Here is a 21988-nt window from a genome sequence, read left to right as displayed (position 1 = left end):
CCACTTTTACTGGGTAGGTCTTTTTGGTTGTTTTTGGGTTTTTCAAACAAATATGACTAATAGTACTTCTAATGTTGAAACCATGCTAAAGCAGAAACTGGCATCACCAGAAGATCAAAACCAGAACTGTTCAAAATGTGTGGCAAGATCTTCAACAACAAAATACCAGAATCTGTTTAATCCTACCACATGCAGATATTCTACATTAAAAAACCAATTCCATACTTCTCACCACTAAAAGTCAGTACATATGTTCTCAGCTGTCAATGTAGCTCATTTCTCCCTATCTTCATAAAAACCTTTATAACAATATTGTATCCACATCTTTGAGATCAAGTATAACTCCAAGATGCAAATAGTAAATTTTAAAATAAATTCAGAACTGTATTTGAAAATAAAAGCTGATGCCCAATCTCTGTTGTATCTAATAATGTTCACTTTTATCTGAAAGAAACCCCCAAACCCAAAATAAAACCAACAAAAAAATCCAATCCCAAACACACAAACTAAATCATGACACTGCATCCCAAGAGGCCTTTATATGGCTGTAAAAGGATTTTACCCAGCTTTTTAAAAGTTTATGAAAATTCTACAAAAAAGTGTATTTTTGAATCATGCCCAAATTTACATATGCGTGACTAACATACATTCATTGGGAAAGTTTGCAACATTTCAGAATATTAAATAGTACTGACTTATTTTTTTAAATTTGTTATTCTAGAACTGACATTCTACAGGAGAACATTCTTTTTCATGAATATTACTTGAAGGTTAAAGTTAGATTTGTGACACAACTGTATTTGACAGTGCATAAAACATTTTATCCTAGTTGGGGGGTTTTAATATTACATTTAAAAATTCTCATTGTGAGAGAAAGAGAATTCCTTCTTACACACTGTAAAGATTCAGATCACATCCTCAAAAATCTCACCACTTTGTACAGTCACTTCTATTTTACATATAACTACATTTACTGTTTACTAAAATCAGGACATTCATGCAAAATAATGTACAAACACAAGTACATTCACTTGTTTGCACACTTAAAAATCTCATTTACCATGAAAAATTACCAATAATGTAACAATGAATTCAACTCAGAAAGCTGAAGTGACACAAACTCCTTCATTGTGTCAGCGCTGTGTCATGTATGCACAAGCTTGGGTATTCTACTTTTAAAATATATTTACATAATAACACTGAACACTTACACTGTTTATTTAAAAGAGAACATATTTTTAAAGTTTTAAACAATTTTAACAATTTATATAATGGTAATATTTTATATTTAATATACTAATTTTAACATACCCTAAATTATAAACTGTTTTCTTAGGAAACTAAAAATGAAGAAACTGCTAAGTTTCTGAAGGCTGAAGCACCCTTTGCCATTTATATTTGATATAAACCAAGCATTAATCTGCAACTTTCCAAACCTCAATAAAATAAAACAAAACACATCTTTAAATCCAGTAATTTTTCCTAATAAACAATTTAAAGCAAAAATATTTTTTTTTGTAACTTAATTACCTATACTACCAATGTCAGCTAACAAAGGGAACTGGCAAGAGAAATCAAAAAAAGCACAAGTTTGTTGGCACAGAATTTTTCTTTTTTTTGGTGAAAACAGGTAAGATCTTTTCAAGATGTTTGACACTGTTCTGAAGCCACTTTTCCAGAAATACTTCTAGGTTATCTGTGGGCAGACAAGCTACCTGTTCTACCCAACTAAATCAGGCTGCACTGCACTGTGCTGCAGGGAGCTTGACTAGCCTGCAGCTTTGCTAATATATGGATCTTGATGTTCCACAAACCAATTACCACAGAGACTTCTCTTTTCTACGTTCAGCTCTCTTCTTAGAGCCTCTTAATTCACAATCTATTTCCTTTTCTTTGTGCATTATCTGAGCTATCCTGCTCCTCCACTTCCTGGATAATCTGAAGGTGCATAACATTAATCATAAGTTGCTCCAATGAACACAAATCATACTACACGAATATCAGTCACCAGGGTAAATATGCTGGTGTTTCCAGAAGCTTATCATCAGCACTTTTGTGAAACACCCAAGAGAAAGTTTGCAGCAAGCCTGAAGATCAAAAAGTATTTCTTAAATAAGAAATCTTGATGAAAAGCCACCTTGGCAGCTCCTCCTCTCCCTCTCACTATTTCAAGTGATCTGCTGACCTCATCTCCAGACCTGGCACACAGATCATTTAGATCTTACCAGATACATGTTTTCACATATCTAACAGGGACCTTAACGTATATAATGACAACTCCATTTAAATGTGCTTAAAATACAGTCTCACGTAAAGTACATCACACCACACAGTAATCAATGCAACATTTGTAAGAAAATACACATCTCTTACTCTACTACAAACAAAACAAAGGTTCCTCAGGTACTGTAGCCATAGAAATACAGCCACCTGTTATGAATAACAGAAGCCTGAAAGCTGGTTAAGCATAGCTAACCTGAAGGAACACTATGTTCTTCCCAGCACTTCATAGAAGTCAAACCTGTCTTAATCATTTCAGTCCTTTAAATTACAGCCTGCCAGTCCAATTTAACTCCTGTCCAGACACAGACATTAAACAACACACTTAAAGATGTCAAAAAAAAAGTTTCCCAGATTCACTTGACCCACTAAACACACATCAAGTCAAGTATCTCTGTATCTTTTAGAGGAACAGCATGAGTGGCCAGCAGTATTCTCAGCAACCCTGGCAGGTTGGAATTACATCAGGAGTAAGCATATCCATTATGCAGACATCTGATATGTTCATGAGATTGGGCACAGCTTGATAATAAAGCTACTACTACCTTTACTAGCAAAAGGTGGCAATTACCACCCCTCACTAGATCAACAACTGCACCAGTGCTCCAGAACAAACTTGGGCCCTTGACAACCTGGGGACATACAACAGTATCAGACATCCACCACGGAGAAGATCTTTTCATTCCTTTCACCTGAAGGTGGGGAGAGTGATTGCACACTCAAGGCAATTACAATGCACAATACTTTTATCATTTTTCCACAAATAGGTACACTGTATCAAAAAGTGATAGAATGCTCTGAGAAAATACCTCAGACAGGTTCTAAGATTTTTTTTTTTGTACTCCTCCCTCCTCCAACTACAAGCAAGCATTCTTCTGCACTTCACAGGCCTACTGGTTTAAACTGCAACACAGCCAAGGAAGAAAAAGATCTTAAACTTCACCTTCACCATTGTAGGATGGATTAGTTCTCCCATGTCCTATCTGCACTCATTTTCCCCATTTCCAGCTTTCTGTCCATACTGCTTCTAATTGCAGTTCTGGTATCCCTGAGCTGCTGTCCCAGGCAGTACCAGAACCACTGTATTTAAAACAGGACCAAGAAACAAATTATTCTATTTGTGGTTGAGTCTTTGAACAAAAGATTATGCCAGTCAATGTGGCAGTATGCATAACTTCTTTAAAAAATCACTACTTTAATTCAGTGTCTTGCTTATGTCACTCATGCCCTAGTTGTCACAGTTTGTGCACGAACCTTTTATATCAGTTTAAAAGACAGAACATATTATTCATAACCTGTGGTGCTAAATATTCTTATTAAAACTGTAATAAATAGATTGAAATTAACCAACTAAATAAGCAGTAGTTTAGTCTTGAAATATATTAAATAGCATCTTGTATATAGGCTGCTATACTAACATGATGGACAGCATTTCAGATTCTTTTTGTAAAAACAGTACCTGTGTGAAGAGAAAAATCCTGCAATCTAATTTGATCTGAATGAAATGCAGTGTAATTCAGATAGGCTGAGAAGCAGTGTTTATTTTCAAGAAACACTAATATATTATATTAAGAAAATGATTAGTGGCGGAAAGGATCCAATAATTTCCCCAATAATTTCACATAGCCTACAGTAGTACTATTCAACATTTCAGTTATCTATTAGGTTTCCACTGCCAATCTTGAACACTGTAAAGCAGTACACACTGCACTTCAGAACTGCCTTTTTTGTTTCCTCTAAATAAGCCTTCAGAGCAAATAAAGATGACAAAAGCTGGGTTAGTAAGAGAAAACACATCAATTATCATCATCTTTTTTTCACAAATAGAAGTAAATGTAAATATAAGAGATAATAACACCTTAAAATCAACAAAGGAAAAACTCATATGCAATAAAAAGGCACCACTCTGCCTGACCCACACTTAGGAAAAACAGACCCATACACAGTGATAGATCAGGTCTTCTAACAATGTCAAAAGAAATTTTAGCAGAAACAAAGCAAGGTTTGAGCACACTGCACTGAGGACAGATGCCTAATATTTTGCAAAGAGAGCCCAAATATTCTGCTTTTATGTGAGATGAGTGAATATGCTGTCACACAGACATTGCCTATACTGACTGCCAAGAAGGAAACATACTGGAAGTGCTCAAATGCAGATAAAACAAAAGCAAAAACCACCCAGTGCAATTATGTGAAGTTTGCATATGTGCATACCTGATGTATTAGGCATGCAGTCCTGATATTAAAAGTATGATAACAGAGATGCTTCTTGGTCTCTTGCCCAAATTTCCCAACAAGAGTTAATTCTACTTTAGAAAGACCTACCTTTTAAAGCTGGCAGTTTTTGAAGCTCCCTGTTATTGCTAACATTAAACCTTGAAGAACTCTGACGCTTTTCCTTCTTCACTACAGTCTGTGGTGCTGGTACTTTGATTTTAGATAGTTGTGCCGGGGGAGGAGTGCTATTTGACTTTTTGTTTGACACCTGTTTAAAAAGAAATTAAAGCAGTTAATTACAGCTGAACTTAGAAATAAAAATCTTTTAAAAAGTAGTTTTAATCACAGAAATAATTAATATCAGTTAATATGCTTTAAATTAAACTATTGTATCCATCATTCTCCTACTGTATTGCCATCTATTGTTCTGCTCATCTTTTCAGCATTCATTTCAGTACCACAGCCCTCATATAGATGGGAATAGATCACCTTGTACCAAGGTGTAGTCCATTTATTTGAAGCTACCAGACAACTGAAAAGAAGTTTTCAAATAATGTAGTTCCTCAGCTACTCTCACCTCTCCCCCCCGGGAAGTCCAGGTCTCCCAGGTATTTAAATTCATCTTCAAAGGGACCAGAGAAACTTGTGTATTTACAGCAGGCAAACCTTTTACTGCCTATTCATCCTGTGCCTTACTGACAGTCCTAAGCTTGGCCAGGGCAGGCAGGCTTTGACATAAAGGAGTGAGTCTTACTATTGTAGTAGCTTTAACAGCTTTTAAAACATACATTAAGATTTGTAGTGGTTTACTGCCTACTCAAAGCAAGTTGCTTTTACTGTAATAATCCTTATTAGATTGTCACTGTATTTCTGTATGAAGTTTATAACATAAACCCAGAAAAATGGTTCCCACTACAGGTTTCCAGTTTGCTGTTATTTCTCTGACTACACTTGACAGTGCTCTCTCTCTCAAGATGAATAAAATGCATCATTAACAAAAGCCTGTCAGAACTTGTGGTGCTACCTTTCTCATTCCTTTTTTTTTTTTCTGAAGGAGGAAAAGCAGGTTTAAAGGAGGCAATAGTTAACTTTTAAAATTTGAATAATTTCATGACATTCATTACAGGAATGATAAAACATCTAGGAGTGAACTGCACTAAAAATACAGAAACAGCTGACAAGGACCTCTTGCTGCAATATTGTAATTAATTTTGCAGGTGCTTAATTTGCTGTAGAAGTCTCTCAGATTTGCAAACTAGAAGCACACACATCTTAAAATATACCCTAGCACTTCTTCCATACAGGAAAGACCATATTCTTCTCAAAAAGTGTCCACAAGATAAGCAGTAGGGGAAAAATGAGATGGGAATGGAATTCCTGATGGAAATCAAGTTGTAACACTGGTACTTTGGCAGTTTGACTTGATTTAATTAGAATTTTGTTAAGTGTTATAGGTATGAAAGCAGCTTCATTCCTGCATGAAATACCATCAGTGGCATTTGCACAGAGATACTGCTAAAACAAGATAAACCAATTTTCTTCATGTTCTGAAAAATATTTCCAGAAAAGCTTATTCATCAACAATTTGCATAGTCTTGTAGTGTATACATTCAGCATGTATGGAAATGTTACCATGCATAAATATCTACCTTTTAAGTCTCCAAGACACTAATTTAATTAATTTTTTTTTTTTTCTACTAGCATGATTTAGCATGATTTTTTCTAATAGCATGACTGGGAAAGAAGATATGTTTCAAGAATAGATTAACAATTGTATATATTATACACACAGCACTTAATATATCAAAGATGACTGAAAACAACATTTAGATTTCATTAAACACATTTGAGATGGTCATTTTTCAAATTTAATATTGCAAAAGCATAACCCCTTATACAGACTTATGGAACAAATAAGGGGAGATAATACAGTGAATATATCTCAGTTACCAAAACACTCTAGAACTTGTTTCAGTAAAAATGGAAAACATCAGCAAATTGAAAGCATTTATGTACAAGCAATACCTGTTACATTGCATTTTTCAGACTATTTCATTTTTTAATCTCAGACACTAAATGCAGAAAAATGTTTATGCTGAAATACCAGTGATCTGCAAGGCAATTTCTAGCCATTAACTGAAATTTTTAAAAGCATTACAAACAAAATTATTAATAGACCAAGCTAAAAGAAAAACAGCACTAAGAATTAGGAAGCAATGACTTATGGAGTATTAAGCAATAAATGCTAATTAAGATGCATCATAAACATTATTACTGCACAGAATTCTGTACTTTCAATATTGTTATTGAGCCTAATGGTGTTTTTCTAAACTGGCTACTTTCCACTGCCACCTGTATTTTTTCATCACTTGGAACAGGAAAAGCCATTTTCCTGTTTCCTGTATTCCCAAACAAATTCTCCATTTCAAATTAACAGGTGCTCTCGTGTGTCTGCACACATTCACACAACAGTACCCTAAGGTAGCACACACTTCAGGGAAGCAAGTATTCTAAACTGCAGAAAAATTCTAAAATTAGCCAAAAGTGGTTATTTAAGAGGATGGGTAACATTTCTGATTAGAAATGTTGAAAGAAAGCTTTTTTTGTTGCTATGGCAACTTCTCAACTAGAAGTGATGACTCCAGAGTAATTCTAGCCCTGAATCACTGGACCATTTATCCAAGAGATTTCCTCCTCCTTCCTACCATCAAGCATGATCACCCCTGCTCTTCAGTCATGCTCCAGTCAACCAGCACATACCAGAAAGCTGCCAGAATAATTTCTAACCCATTATTTCAGTGCCATGCAGCAGTACCCAATGACCTCTGCAACTGGCACTACCACAAAAGAGCTGGCCTCCAGGGCTTGCTGACAACATTGGATAGAAAGGCACCTGGAAAGGGAGTTAAGTCAACTTAAGCCACAAAGTTCAGTAATTTTAACCACATTGCTTAAAAAAAGTAAACAAATTCAGACTAACAATTGTGTATGCATCTGCTTAAGATTTCAAGGTAGCACACTTTTTTATGAAAGTACAGTTCTTTAGAGTTCAAGTGGAAGAGCCAAGCTCAGCTTCTTCCTCTCAGTAACAAACCAAACTGCCACAGACACCCCAACTCCCAAGAGTAAGTGATGGACATTCTGATACATCAGTGAACAGTTCAATATATTTGACACCAGAACAGTCAAGCTACAGACACCTTTTTATCAATTCTCTTCCTATGACTAGAATAAGCAATACCTATTCTTGCCCTTGTTCTGGCAAACAGCTCCCTCCTACCCAAATGTTTATATAGACAGACACAATCAATTCCAAAAGTGCTAATAAACACTTGCACAAACTGCTCTGAAAAATGTTGCATTGAGAATGTTTCTTCAAATCATGATTAAAACACAACCTTCAGGTTTTCTGATCAATTTATTTCTGACAAGCTAGAGCTTTACATACTTCAATGAACATTAAGACAATCAGCTCAAGTGTGCTTTCAACTTTTAAAATCTGATTTTAACAATTGAAAGCATACAGCTTATGTTCATCAGTGCCTGTGGCTAGGCTTAAAATTAATTCAAGAGAGTGAAAGGTGGGGAGGTTTCTTGCCAGTCACAACGATTCAAGGTAGATAGCCCTTGCATCCCTTGAATACTGCATCAAGCAGGATGTGGTACATTCCTTTTCTTAATATCACTCTTTTGAGCAAAGTTGCATCTTTCACCCTTCTGACACTATACAGGTAGGTAAAGATAAGAATATGACACTAAGTTTGCAACCAGGGAAAGAAAGATATGAGCACAGCAAGCACATCTACACTTGTAGCCAATTTTTCTTTTTAAATTAAACTGATCATCATCAAGCATCCCACAATGCAACTTTTAATTTTGGACAGCTATCTAAGACACAAGACAAGAGTATGGTGGGACCTGAAAGGAGGATCCACTCAGCATACAATGTACATCAATAAATCTTTCAGAAGAACCTTCTTCTTCTGACAGTCTCCCAAAAATGCTATTCAAGCTACCTTGACAAACAAGGACAACCAGAAGAACTCTGTCTGACCTTAGCTTTCAAAGCACACTCACTAGTAACTCACTTAGACCAAAGGACACAAAGCCTTCTGATCCACAAAATCAAAAGCCAAACCAAGACAAGCCTAGAGTAGGATCAACTCTGTAATGATGCTGCAAGCTTGCACACTGCTTTTTAAGATAAACTGGTAAGAGCAGGGTGAGAATTTGAAAATTACAGTAAAATCACCTTGATGCATCTGTCATTAAAAGATTTAGAAAACTGGATGGCTTAAATTAGTGACAAAAATCAGATCTCCTAAGGACAAGGTAGTGGAGATCCTCTGCCTGAAGAAACATGGTGCTAGGCAGCACCCTACATGGTGTTTTCTTTACACAGATCAGTCTAAGACTAACATGTAAATTTCTGCCTTCTAGTAAGTATCACCACTGAATTCAAGTTTATATCACTGTGCACACCATTCCACAATGGCAGCAGCAAAACCTGGAGAAAAAACTCTGGACTATGAAATCTGGATAGGTGAACCCTGTACCAATTCACACATGATTAAGGTTCCCTGTGGAATACAAGTACACAGAGCAAAGAGCACAGAACACTTTAGAAGAAACATTAGTATGAACCTGAAACAGAGGGAAAATGCTTATTTTAATGCAGAATTAAGCCATTCCCTCTTCTCCATTTGGTATAGTAAGTAGCCTCCATGGACTTATTTTTCATTAGGATAAACAGAGGTCTGATCTACAGCACCCAGAAGAGCTCATTTCTTGCCAAGGCAGCCTCAGACTGCCATGAAAGCATTTTGGATTACATCTAAAATGTACTCACAATGAAATTGAAATACAGGTTACTGAAACTAAACACAGATCATCACAAAACATGAAAAGGACATTAACAACTTGATTTTCAAAACTGTACGAGGGCCCACTACATAACCAAAATTATTTGGCTAACAGGTTGAAGCTTAATACATAATCAATGTAATTAAGCTGAGAAGCTGAATTCAATTTATCTTTTGAGATGAGAACTGAAATCAAAGATCAAGGAGTCAAATTGGGTGGAGAGCAGTTAAAGAGCCTTCCATGTAGTTTCTTTCCTTCTGCAGTAACTTCAAAGTCGTGTGAAAATCTCTGAACACTCCAGGAATCTTGAACACTACCACAGAGCTCTCTCCTTTGCAGAGCTTTGTTTACTGGTTTGGGGGTGGGAACAAGGACAGATCGTATCTGGCATATGGCCCAGCTGCCATCAACCTGGTAAATATATCCACACCAGACCTACAGGAAGTGGGCTGGTGATGTGACATCAGCAGCTGGGACCAAAGCAAGTTGTTCAAGACAACACTACCAGGAGAGCAGTATTTGTCAGCTGATTTCAATTCTGTCTTGTTAACAGCAGCAATCCAACATTACTTACAAGAGGATAACATCAGAATGAACTCTTTTTACTAATGGTATTAAAGATAAGGCCTGACAGAGCTTTCAGATAGTCTGCAGTGATTCTAGTACATGCAAGTACTGGCAGAGTTTATTATGAAGCAAGTAGATATGATTTTTAACATCAATATATTCATTCTAGGGAGAATCAGTACAAACTATACAAAACTTGATATGGAATACACTGGATATAGAAAAGGAAAGACTGATCCATAAACAACCCAGTTAAAAAGAGCAGGGAAACAGCATGTTTGCAGGGTACCATTTTGGACAGCAGATGTTTCTGAAGATTCTTGCTCCTATGCCATTATTGTTCAGTTTGGACAACTTAGGGAGGAGTCTCTGGAGAGGCAGCTGATGGTGCTAAAGGCTTTGGGTGGTTTCACACAGATGGCAATTTAGATGCCTATTGTTTTTCCTCAACAAAGTCATTTGCCAGAATGATACCTGGACTGGCTGCTAGAATGATCTTTGCAGCTGCCTTTCTAGCAAATATGCTTATTATTGTTAAACACTCTCTGTAGTTGAGATTACTGCTGGAGATTACTATCCAGTGTATCTCAGCATAACTTAATATGCTTTCATTACATCAAGAGCTGCATCCTAAAGCTTTGAGGATCCATGATGCTATAATGATAAGCAAAAATATTAATTTTTCAACAGGACAGTAATGACAAAGTTTGTATATTTTAGTACTCATGGATTTATGTTGTACTTGTTTAACAACCATGATCCTGCATTTACATACAGCAGTGCTACTGCTGGCTATTCTCAATGTCTAACTATGGAGTTCCATTAGTGTTTTGCCAGAGACAGCATGGAGTCTGTTGAATTGCGTCAGTGACTGGGACATTTCCTACAAGCAGTGAAGGCCATCTGGGCCTCTTTGCTGTGGAGGGGTGCCCACAATAAAACCACTTTAGAAGACTGATCCACAACTCACAGAAGGGCTTCTGCCTTTCTTGCTGCTGTTTATTTTTCACAACACAAAGCATGGCTTGTATTTCCTGTTAGCTGCTTATACACAGGACTCAAATTTTATCTTCTAAAGAATTGTATCATCACAGCTTTGTTTAACAGACTGGACTTGCAACACACCAAACCAAACCCATGTTTCAGCTTAGTGTGCTGCATCCTTGACACTGTAATTTTACATTCACAATTAAATATCAGTAGCATAAAGCTTGTTTTCCATTTGCTTCTTGTAAACTTAATTTTGCTTTAACTAGTTTACTCCAGGAACAAGCTGATAATTGATTCTGTTCAGTCGGAGCTCATTTCTTCAGCCCGAGGTTGTAGAATACTGGTAAAAATGAGAGGGTGCCCAGGCTCAGACTTCAAGAGCATTCACACTGCTCTGCATATGCTAAACCACCACCAGCAGTGAGCATGTGGTACTTGACAAATTAGCAAAGCAACACTTGTTTCCTAATGTATCTTCTACCACAAAACTTCAAAGCAAGAAATGTCCTTAGAAAAAAAAAATGTTACCTCCAACCATCAGTTAGCTGATTAAGTAAGATTTAAAGTAGATAATGTCCTAAGTATTATTTTAAAACATTTCTATAAATACAGGGATTAAGAATCTGGATAAAGGATGGCCTGGCTTACTTTAGTTCTTCATTTTCATTTATAATTTCTCTCTGATGAGACTGAAGTATTCTTTAACTAAAAACAAACAAACCCAAAATAACAAAAACCACCTTTGTTTTTTTTAGATATATATATATGCACACATATATATATATATATATATATCTGTAAGGTTCCTACACTCAAAGGAAATCACACACTAACTCATTTGCTTTATGCACCTACTTCTATACCCTACTGTAACTTTTAATTATATACAGCTACTGATGAGCTAAGGCAACTGCACATGTGGCTTTACCACTGAGGTCCATATTTTTGTGCTCCCTGATCTATTCATAGAAGCTTCTCACTTCACACATATCGAAATCTTTTTTTACTTTGCCTCCTGCCCACCAATTTGGTATATGTATCAGATGCTATTTGAGAGAGTTATAATCCATGACAAATAACCTGGTCAAGTGGAAGGTGTCTCTCCCCATGGCAGGTGGGTTGGAGCTAGATGAGCTAGATGATCAAATGGATCTCTTCCTGCCATTCTATGATTCTTTGAATAATAACCTTAACCGCTTCTACAGAGCTGCTACACCACATCATTTCATCTTTGGCTCTCATCATGCTTTCATTTCACATGTCGCTGGAGAAGCTTACGCGTCAGTATTTCAGACTGCTAATTTGAGAAGTGATGAGGAAGTATATAAAAGTCACTATAAATGTGTAGCAAATTATAATATTTGGCAGTCATCTTCTAAAAAGCATATTCAGGAATAGACTAGGATTCTTTTCCTAGCTTTTGGTTGGTTGGTTTCTGTACATGGCCCTCTAAGCTTGTTGCAGGGAAGGACACACAAACAAAAGAACCCAAAGCCTATCATCCCACTTCAGGAATTACAAATTTATTCTGCTTTCAAATGAAATTGAGGGGAGAAAAGTGCCTACAAGCCATGTTTTCACACTGTGAACATATGGGTAGATCGAACAGCTACCTGGTTTTTCTCACTGTATTCTCTAAGAGACAACTAGATTAATAATTCTGTATTACATGTGTTAATGTATATCAGAGTACTCTCTGAGTAGTTAAGGTCTACTGGTAGGCCTTAACTCTTATTAAAAAATTTAAGAGAAGTAATTTGAAACAAAGGATGAAAATTATGTTTTCAGCTTACAAAATGCTGGTATCCATTTTTGAAAATCATTTTTTGCTCTTTTTGATGAGAACAGTCTTTACCTTCCCTGCTGTGCTGTTTCCATTCAGGAAGGAGTCAGAAAGCTTAAAACCACCATTAGGAAGCAGAGGATAGCAAGTACTAAACCACACACAGTTCTCACACCTCATATGTTACACAAGTAGCTGTCAGCCTTGTGTAAGAAGTAGAAGTGCATAAGATCCTGTTTTCAGAAGCATCCCATTTTAGGCAATAAAATACTTGCATACAGCAGTGTTTGGTACACTTTAACAATGTCACTCATTTTAAAGGCATAATGGTGTTTGTTATGCAAGTTTAACATTAAGGTAACTCCTCCACTATTAAGTATTAAGTTGCCTTCGCTCAGAACAGAGAAGGAAATCCCAGTTCCCAAAACCAAAAAGCCAAGATGTCAATAAAAACTGGAAACAGGAAAATTACAGAAGACAAACAAAAAGTTTTGTAGATGCTCCAAGAATAGCACATGACATCTCTCGACTCAGTAAATAGCTTCTCATTTAATACTGAAGGGATATACATTTCAGTATTTTTAATAGCTATATCAACCTATTAAAATAATCTCTCTAGGAAAGAACTTCAAGACATGATCAAAAATTAGTTGTCAAATTAATTTTTTTAAGAAGTTGGCACACCAATTTAAAACCAAACAAACCCACTCCAAAGCCCACAGACTTTATTTTGTATCAGTTATAATTGATTCAAGAGAAAATCCACCCCAACTTCATACACACTTCTGGTTTAAAATCCTGTTCTGCTAATGTTACAAGTGAAATCCAAAACTAATAGCCCTAGAAAACTATGTAATGAGTCTAACACTGTATTTATAGAACATCCATGATTCAAACTTGAGAGTACAAGTTGTTTGAAATTTCAATTTTATCTCTTCTTTCAAATGCAAGACTACCATTTTTAAGACCATCTTTATATACCACTGCATGAGACTGGCCCATGAAAGCACTGGCTATTCTGTCAGCCTGTCCAGCTGGGGCACACCCCTGAGCACATACTGAAGAGAAGAGCAAGGTCCCAGCTAGGGTTGTTACAGGAAGAAGACGCCTGTCACTGTAAATGTATCTCCTTTGTCAAAGACATGAGCTTCTACTAAGAAGAAGTAAAGAACAAGCTTACACCTCAAAGAAGATGAATGCAATGTATCCAAAATGCAGTGCTACTGAGTTACAGAGACTGCCCAAGCGGTGTGAGGGTTGACACTCCTGAAGGATGAGATGCCGTCCAGAGGGGCCCTGACAAGCTTGAGAAATGAACCCATGTGAATCTCACGCGGTTTAACAAGACCAAGCGCTGGTGCTGCACCACGGTCCAGGCAAGTCTGGTATCCATCCAGGCTGGGGATGAACAGATGAGAGCAGCCCTGCTGAGAAAGTTCTGGGGCTGCTGCTGGATGAGAGGCTGGACATGACCCAGCAATGTGCACTGGCAGCCCAGAAAGCACCTGTGTGCAGGGCTGCATGCAGGGCACCATGGGCAGCAGGGAGGGAGGGGATTCTGCCCCTCTGCTCTGCCCCACCTGGAACACTGCATCCAGCTTGAGGTCCTCAGCATGGCAAGATGTATGGAGCTGTTGGAGCAAATCAGAGGAGGGTCACAAAGATGATTAGAGGGATGGAGCAGCCCTGCTACAAAAAAAGGCTGTGAGGATTGGGTTTGTTCAACCTGGAGAAAAAAGGCTTTGGGGTGACCTAATTGCCTTTCAATACCTGAAGGGTTCCAACAAGAAAGATGCAGAAGCTTTTCACAAGGGCATATAGGGACAGGAGAGGAGGGAATGGCTTTAAACTGAGAGTAGGTTTAGATTAAATATCAGGAAGAATATCATTCTTTACTGTGAGAGTGGTAAGACACTGGAACAGCTTTCCCTAACAAGTTGTGGATGCTCCACCCCTGGAAGTGTTCAAGGTCAGGCTGGATGGAGTTGTGAGAAACCTGGTCTAGTGGAAGGTGACCTTGTCCATGGCAGAGGGATTGGGACTAGATGGTCTTTAACATCCCTTCCAACCCAAACCATTCTGTGATCTATAACTGAACAACAATAATGCAAAAGACCTAAATGATGGATGCTTTTCATAAGTGAATATTTATCTGTGACAGAAATTTTTTAGGAGTAGTCCTGATACATGTTAACAAGGAAGAGAAAAACATCCTTGCACTTTCTTCCCTCCCCAATCCTCAAATCTCAACCTTCTCTTCTGTGGTGCCTAAATGAACTGTCAAATTAATACTTCTTTGTGCCAAGACTTTAAAATATAACTTTAAAAAATTCTGAAGTATAAAATTCTAGTCTCAAACTGGACACTGTGTAACAATCTCCATGCACCTTCAAGATCAGATACGTTTGTTTCTGAGGGTAAATAGCACCACAGCAAAAATCAAACAGTAAACATAAGAAAAATAAGCAGCATATATAGAGAATATCCACTCATATAATCAGGAATCATTAAAAGTAGTAGTGAGAATACTGACAGTCTTCCTCCACCATGTGCTGGCTAACAAGGGAAAGATGACCACAGAAAACTGGTATGGTCTTCTGGAAGTTCTTTCAGAGGGATGAAAATCCTCAAAAATTTTGTGCTGAAGTAGTTTGAAGACAGCCCATTAAACAGATTTCTGTAATTTTTTGGCAACTTAATTTACTGAAAAGTATTACCACTATACTAAGTAGCTTAAGAAATTTACTTTAAAATTAATAAGGCCTCAAAAAGCAGGAAAGAAAAACTTCTGAAAAGAAAGCCTTACAAAATTTCTGCACCGGAAGCCATTACAGTAACAAACCTACTGAAAAGTGATGGCTGTGAGACAGTGGCAGGATAGAAGCATGGATCAGCACTTAAAAGATTTTAAATTATTTTTTAAATTGGTTTCAGCACTGATCATAGTCCAACATCAGCAACACATGCTGTTAATAAATCCATTTCTTGCACAGCAAGAAAAATGGCTAATACAATTTGCATTTTATTACATTTTGATTTGCCTATATTAAAAAGAAGGAAAAACCACAGCAAAACACCTTTAAAGTAGAAAGAACCAACAAGGACAGCACATGGAAACAACAAGATAATACACACACATGCTTCTCAAAACCACATTAGTCTTCTGTTTGTTTTTCTGCATGGCAGAAGAATGAATTATAACTTCTGTTTTCATTTGCTGATAGTCACCAAGCCAATACTTTCTCAAACAACAAAAATAGTTCTTTGCCTTCAACAGAGTACTCAGCATCTGGATTAAAAATTAATACAAATTGGAAGCTTCATGCCAGTTTAGGTCAGTCCAGCTAGACAGAGCAGAAGCTATCACTCCCAGTCACCCAGTTTTATACCAGACTATTGTCTTGTATGAAAGGCTACCAGCTACTTCAGACCCTTCCATCCCTCAGGTGAACCACAGTAGTGAATTAATTGTCCTGGACTGTTCCAGTGACTGGTAAAAAGAGCAAGATTTAGCACCTACTCTCCCACAGACAGAAAAAAAAAAAAAAAAAAAAAAAGTAGAAATAAAGAGAATACAGGGTTAAAATTTTAACTTCCTTCCCCTGTGGTAGTACTTGAAAACCACTGCTAAAATACTGCACTTGAATCATTTTAGATGTTAGGTTAGGTTTTTCTGGAGATAGAAAAAGGTCATGTTTTTCAACAGTCATTAACTATTACTAAGTCACTTTTTCTAAAAAAAAGTAGACTGTCCATAAATTACTACTGCCTCAACTCAAAAGGAGACCTCTGCACCCCTGTGACAAAAGAGAACTCCACAACAAACCTTACCAGCAGACAAATTACTTCTTCAATAGCCAGTTAGATCACAGTATATGCCCACAAGGTGCCAAGTGTTGGACTGACCAATCACCACAGCCAGGGGATTTAATTTTCTGCATTAGGTGTTGTGCACTGTTAAACAAAGGCCCCAAGAATTTACCAGAGCAGAGACACTACTCCCATAGAGAGGAAGAACAATATACAACAGATTAAGTCCTTGTTCACAACCTGAGACACTAATATGCTGGACTAACTGATGAAGTAAGAGGTTGTACTTAAAGCAATAGATTCAACTGTTCTGGCAACTATTTAGTCTAATTTATTAACTTCACTAACAGGTTACAAAATTAGCTTAGATAAGAGCTTAATCATATTAGCTTTTTTCCTAGATGTTCAATAAATGAGCAACATGTAACTGGAAACTCGAGTAATGGCATTGGGTACAGAAGGACAAGGTGCCCTCACCTCATATGGACTGGGCATTTCTGGTACCTCTGTCACAAAAAGAACAGCAGATGGAAGCAAAAGAAGGAACAACCAAAACAATAAGAGTCCTTCTATCCAGGGGACATCAAGCAGGATTTTGGGGGGAAAAACCCTAAATATTAAATATAGCTAAGTGTGTCAATTACATAATTAATAATTTGAAACCAACTTTACACAATTTAAGGTTAAACAACCTGGTTTAAAGAAAAGTATACCAGGATGGAAGATCATACAATAATTTACTGTGTTTCTGCTTCTCTCTCCTCAAGCATCAGCAGCTGACCACATACCAATTCAGAAGGGAGGTCAACGTTGCTTCACATGTAGCAAGGCTTTTTTGGGTATTACATTGAGTAACTACGCACAGTTAATGCAAGAAACATCAGCTTAAGTGATTTTCACCCTCTTTTAGCATGGGCATTCTGGACCTGGTATACCAGGAATCATTTCAATCCCTTTTCAGAATTGCTGTACAGCTTCCATCAACTGAAACCTCATTTCTCTGACTGCAAGACAGGAAAAACACATGCTCATTTTTGTAAATACTAAGATCTGTTGTACTTTTTTATCCATAGAAGTTCAAGGCATCATGAATTTAGTTAAGTGCTATAAAAATGTCTATAAATAAAGTATTTGTGGGATGCTGCTGCTTGTGTTGTCCCTGTTCTTTGAATAGCAGGCGGTTTCTAGTCTTTACAAGCTGCTATTTGCATTAAATTCATTTGCATTAAATGCATATGCATTAAATGCATTTTGAGAAACAAAAAGCTGAAACGAACCACCATATTTCCAAACCTACTCATAGTCTAGAAGAGCATTTTTAAAAGCCATATTAAAACATATGTAAAGTGACACATGACGACAACCTTTTCTGAAGGGAAAGGAAGCCTAGAAATGTTTTAACACTGTGCTCCTGAATATTTCTGTATTTACCAATCTTCACTACGTTAAAAAACAGCCTCCTTTCTGCTCACATAAGCACCAGCTAACATACAGCAGGATTACAGCCAGCCACGTTAGAATGCAAAGTCTACATTACTATTTGTGTGCAATTACTCTACTAATTAAGATAATGAGTCAAGCACTGAGATGTTCAAAACTGTACGGAGACTAAATAATGCCCACTGGGAATGGGAACTATACTATTATGTGACAGCCACATTCCCAGTTCCATTCCCATTCTGCCCCTGCTCACATATGATCAAGTATCATAGATAAGTGAACTGTACTTGTCATTGGGAATTCTACTTAGATGGACAAAAGAAACAATGTATGAACAGTACAACATATTATTCAATTGAGATTCATCTATCTCACATTTCAAGTTTAAAACCCAAAAATCTAGATCTGCAAAGACAGAAAGAAATGACAAGAAACCCACATACAAAGAGTATACAAAGCTCTTCACTTATTATCTCAGGGAGCTTTACACTTGATCCTGAAGTACCAAGTGGGAATAAGAAAGTAAGTCTTGGTCTTAGGAACATGTTCTTCAGAAGCTTGAGAAAATAACTCATCAACAAATGTACTGCAAAGATGGTGATAATGATGAGCCTTACAACTGCACAGGAATTAAAATTATGGCCAACTGAAACTCTTTTTAATATCATAGCAATATACTGTAAAGACAGAACACATGAAATGAAGTGTATCTATTTACATCACTGCAAACAGCTACACTGATACATTTCCCACTCCATTCTACAAGCTCCCCTAGTAGCTAAGATGCTTTCTAGCTAGCTTCCCTCCATCCATCACTCTTATGGGAATTTACCAAAATATTTTTACATGTAACTTACAAGTTTTAATGATCTTCTTAATTTATGGCAGTAGCATGAATTGCTCTGCATAACAGAAATGAGATCTCATTGAGCTGCATACAATAAATAGTCCAACCCACCTATCCCTAACAGTCTTTTTGGAGCAGGAAAAATGGTAAAGCTGGATGAGTATTTTGTTCTCAAACATTATCTTCCAGTAACAAGACATGTTTAGAGGCTGAAATACATAACTTTACAGCATGTTATTTTGCATTCAAACTACTGTGAACATTTTAAAGAAAATTTCAAGAAACTGACGCAAATGGTAGATTTCCAAATCAAACAAAACTATTAATTCTGAGTTTCTGGATGAATGTGAACAGCTGGCAGCCTTTGATTAAGCCTAAGGTCTCCTGACAATAAACCAGACTACTGAAACTTAACTGACATGCCAGCATCGATAGTTTGAGAGAAGAGACCGCCGGGAATTACAGAGAATTCTAAAAATGATATTGAGCAACAAGAAGAGAAGCCCAAAAACTCACAATAAGACTACATAATAAGACAGAAGTATATCTCATAACCAAAAAAGGAATAGATGAGTATTTAAGAATGTAGCAAGCAAGTATTTATTTACTGTAATTAAAACTGACTTCCTTAAAAGCATTGTCTCTTATCTTGCCAAATACAAGGGCAGTAGTTCCACAACCATTTTTCCCTCAAAACTACCTGTCATGTCAAAATTACAATGTACAAAAACTTAAAACACTTTTTAGAAATTACTGCAAGTAAGTGTGAAAAATACTACTTTTCTAGTAATATTTACCTCATGTTCTTGGTTATCTTGTGCATCTTTGCCACTTTTTCCACTCTTGACTGATTTTGCAGGTTCCTTAAAAAAAAGTTTGCAGTTTCAGTTTTTTTGAAAAATGAGATCTAGGTAGATTTGCAACTCAAGGAATCAGGCTTTTTTAAGCTAAAAGTAATAAAATTGACAGAATAAAAATACTATTTTACTGGAAGATGATAAGTTGAACTATTAGTCTCTACAAACCCACTTTAATTATTTTTTTGTCTGTAGAAAGACTTTAGAATTATGTCTCAAAATTCACCAATAGAGACAAGCTTTCACATAGGTAAGCAGGCAGGGACAAAGAATGCAAGTGATTTGAACCATGTCTAAGAAATTACTTAATTCTATTACCTTGCTGTCTTTGGTTTTTTGGTACAGAAAGATTTATATTTACTTTAGTTATGAAACTAGCATTGGTTTACATGTTTTACACTTTATTATTTTGTCTGTTCTAGAGGCAAGAAAGTCTAGTGCTGGAAGTAGGCCCACATCTCAATTTTGTGCCCCACAGTGTTGTATTTACCTTGAATCCTTCACCCATTTTTGAGATTTGTTACTTTCAGAAAGGTGAAGAAAAGTTTCAATGTTTTTAACATCGAAAGTACTAAGGATATTGGGAAAATGTTAAAGAAAACAACCCCCACAAACCACAACATTCAACCGCTTTACATCTAATTTTAAAATGACGTTGACAAACTAAAAGCTAAACAGAGGCAGTAGAGAGGGACAGCAGCTGGCTGAGGCAGGACAGCACACTTCACTGTTTCTGACTTCCACTCATGGCTAATTGCTTATCACACAAAATAAAGTGCAATCCAGCTAACTTCCTGCCGGATTTGCAAGTTTTCTGCGATCATTACTTGTGCAAGCCCCTTTCGTAGCCGCCAGACAAATCACTCCCTGGAGCCTGAGGCAAAGCAGGGCCAAAGCAAGGCTCATTCTATTGTCAGGAGAAGGAGCTGAAAGGCTCCGAGGGGCGATTAGTGCTCGTTGAATACTTATGGAGATTCCCCCAAGAGCAACTCCCACTGCAGCCTGAGCTACGCAGCAGCGAAACTTCCCAGGACGGTGCCCGGGCAAGCAGCCGTGGGGACGGACCCCCCCACCCCGCCGTGGAAATAATCCCTTTCCCCTCCCCGACGCCCCCGGGCCAGCCCCGAGCGAGACCCCCCCTCCCCGCTTCGCCTCAGGCAGCCCCGGCTGAGGGCGCGTTTCCCATCCCCTCCCTCCAGCACTCCCACGCACGCCAAACCCACGGCCGCGCTCCGCCGACTCCCTCCCTCCGCCGGCCGCCGGCGAGACGGCACCAGGACCCCGCCTCGGCACCCCCGGACTAGGCCCCGCCGGGAGCTGCCCCCTCCCCAGCAGCCGGGGGGAGCGGAGGCCGGCACACAGCAGTGAGGAGGGAGCTGCCCCTCACCCGGGGCTGCCCCTCGCGCGGCTCTCCCACCACCGTGGAACGGGCGCAGGGCGCCGCTCGCCGCTGCCGCCCCCCACCCCAGGCCCTTCCTCCCCGCGGGGCCTGCACCCCTCAGCCTCTACGCGGGGCTCGGCCTCTCCCGATCCCCCCCCTCGACTCACTTTCTCCTTCTTGTTTTTATTCGGCATGGCCGCGGAGGCGCAGCCCCCGCCGGCCCCGCTTCGCTCCGCGCCGCGCCCGCCCCGCGCTGCCGCTCCCCCGCTCCGCGGCGGCCTCGGCGCCCCCCCTTCCTCCCCCGCCCGCGGGGAGCGGGCCCTGCCCGCCCATTGGCTGCGCTCCTCACGTGACGCCTCAGCTCGCGGCGCGTCAGCGAGAGGGCGGGGCTGGCGGCGCCCCCGCCCCCGGCCTCTCCAGCGCTCCCGGACGGCTCGGGGCTCCCCCGGCGGGAGCGGGGCTCCGGGACGGCTCGGGGCACTCCCGGCGGGAGCGGGGCTCCGGGACGGCTTGGGGCTCTCCCAGTGGGACCGGGGCTCTCCCCGCCGCTCCTCCCCGCCCCCGGCGGCTCCGGGACTCCCTGACGGCTCGGAGCTCTCCCGGCGGGACCGGGGCTCTCCCGGCCGCTCCTGCCGGGCTCCGGCCACGCCTCGGGGTGTTCCCGCCGCCTGAGCGGGGCTGCGGGACGGGCGAGGTGTCCTCAGGGCCCGGAGCCCCCGCAGGCTGTTTCTCAGCCGGTGGCAGCCCGGCAGAGCGGGGGGTCCCTCTTGGGCGAGGGGCCCGGGCTTCGCCGTGGGCGAAAACGTTAAGGGGGGGAAAAAAAGAGATAAAACAATATAGAGCATACCTGAAGTTCGCAGACCCTCTCGTACACATCCAGTGCGTCCATCATCATTTTGAGGATTTAATATACGCTTGAAGTACGAGGATGAGGAAGATGAGCTTTGCGAAGT

The 21988-nt window shown here is 39.2% G+C and overlaps 1 protein-coding gene across 3 annotated transcripts in view; it reads right to left on the bottom strand.

The window, feature by feature from the left end:
- PPP2R5C (protein phosphatase 2 regulatory subunit B'gamma) overlaps nt 1-21355 on the bottom strand; it is a 75140-nt gene extending 53785 nt beyond the window's left edge. For 2 of the 3 annotated variants that reach the window (XM_079309755.1, XM_079309756.1), the window contains exons 1-3: nt 21203-21355; nt 19595-19660; nt 4606-4765 (exon numbers count right to left, since the gene is read on the bottom strand). In XM_079309755.1, the coding sequence (XP_079165881.1) occupies nt 4606-4765; nt 19595-19660; nt 21203-21229 (253 nt within the window). In that variant the 5' untranslated portion in view covers nt 21230-21355. Of the gene's footprint in view, nt 1-4605; nt 4766-19594; nt 19661-21202 lie in introns of those variants that run through there. The other variant, XM_079309757.1, reaches the window with a different exon arrangement.
- Nucleotides 21356-21988: the final 633 nt, after the last annotated feature.

This window comes from Erithacus rubecula, assembly GCF_903797595.1.
Source record: "Erithacus rubecula genome assembly, chromosome: 6".
NCBI lineage: Eukaryota > Metazoa > Chordata > Aves > Passeriformes > Muscicapidae > Erithacus > Erithacus rubecula.
Note: the sequence above shows the minus strand (reverse complement) of the source record. Positions and strands in the feature narration are given on the sequence as shown.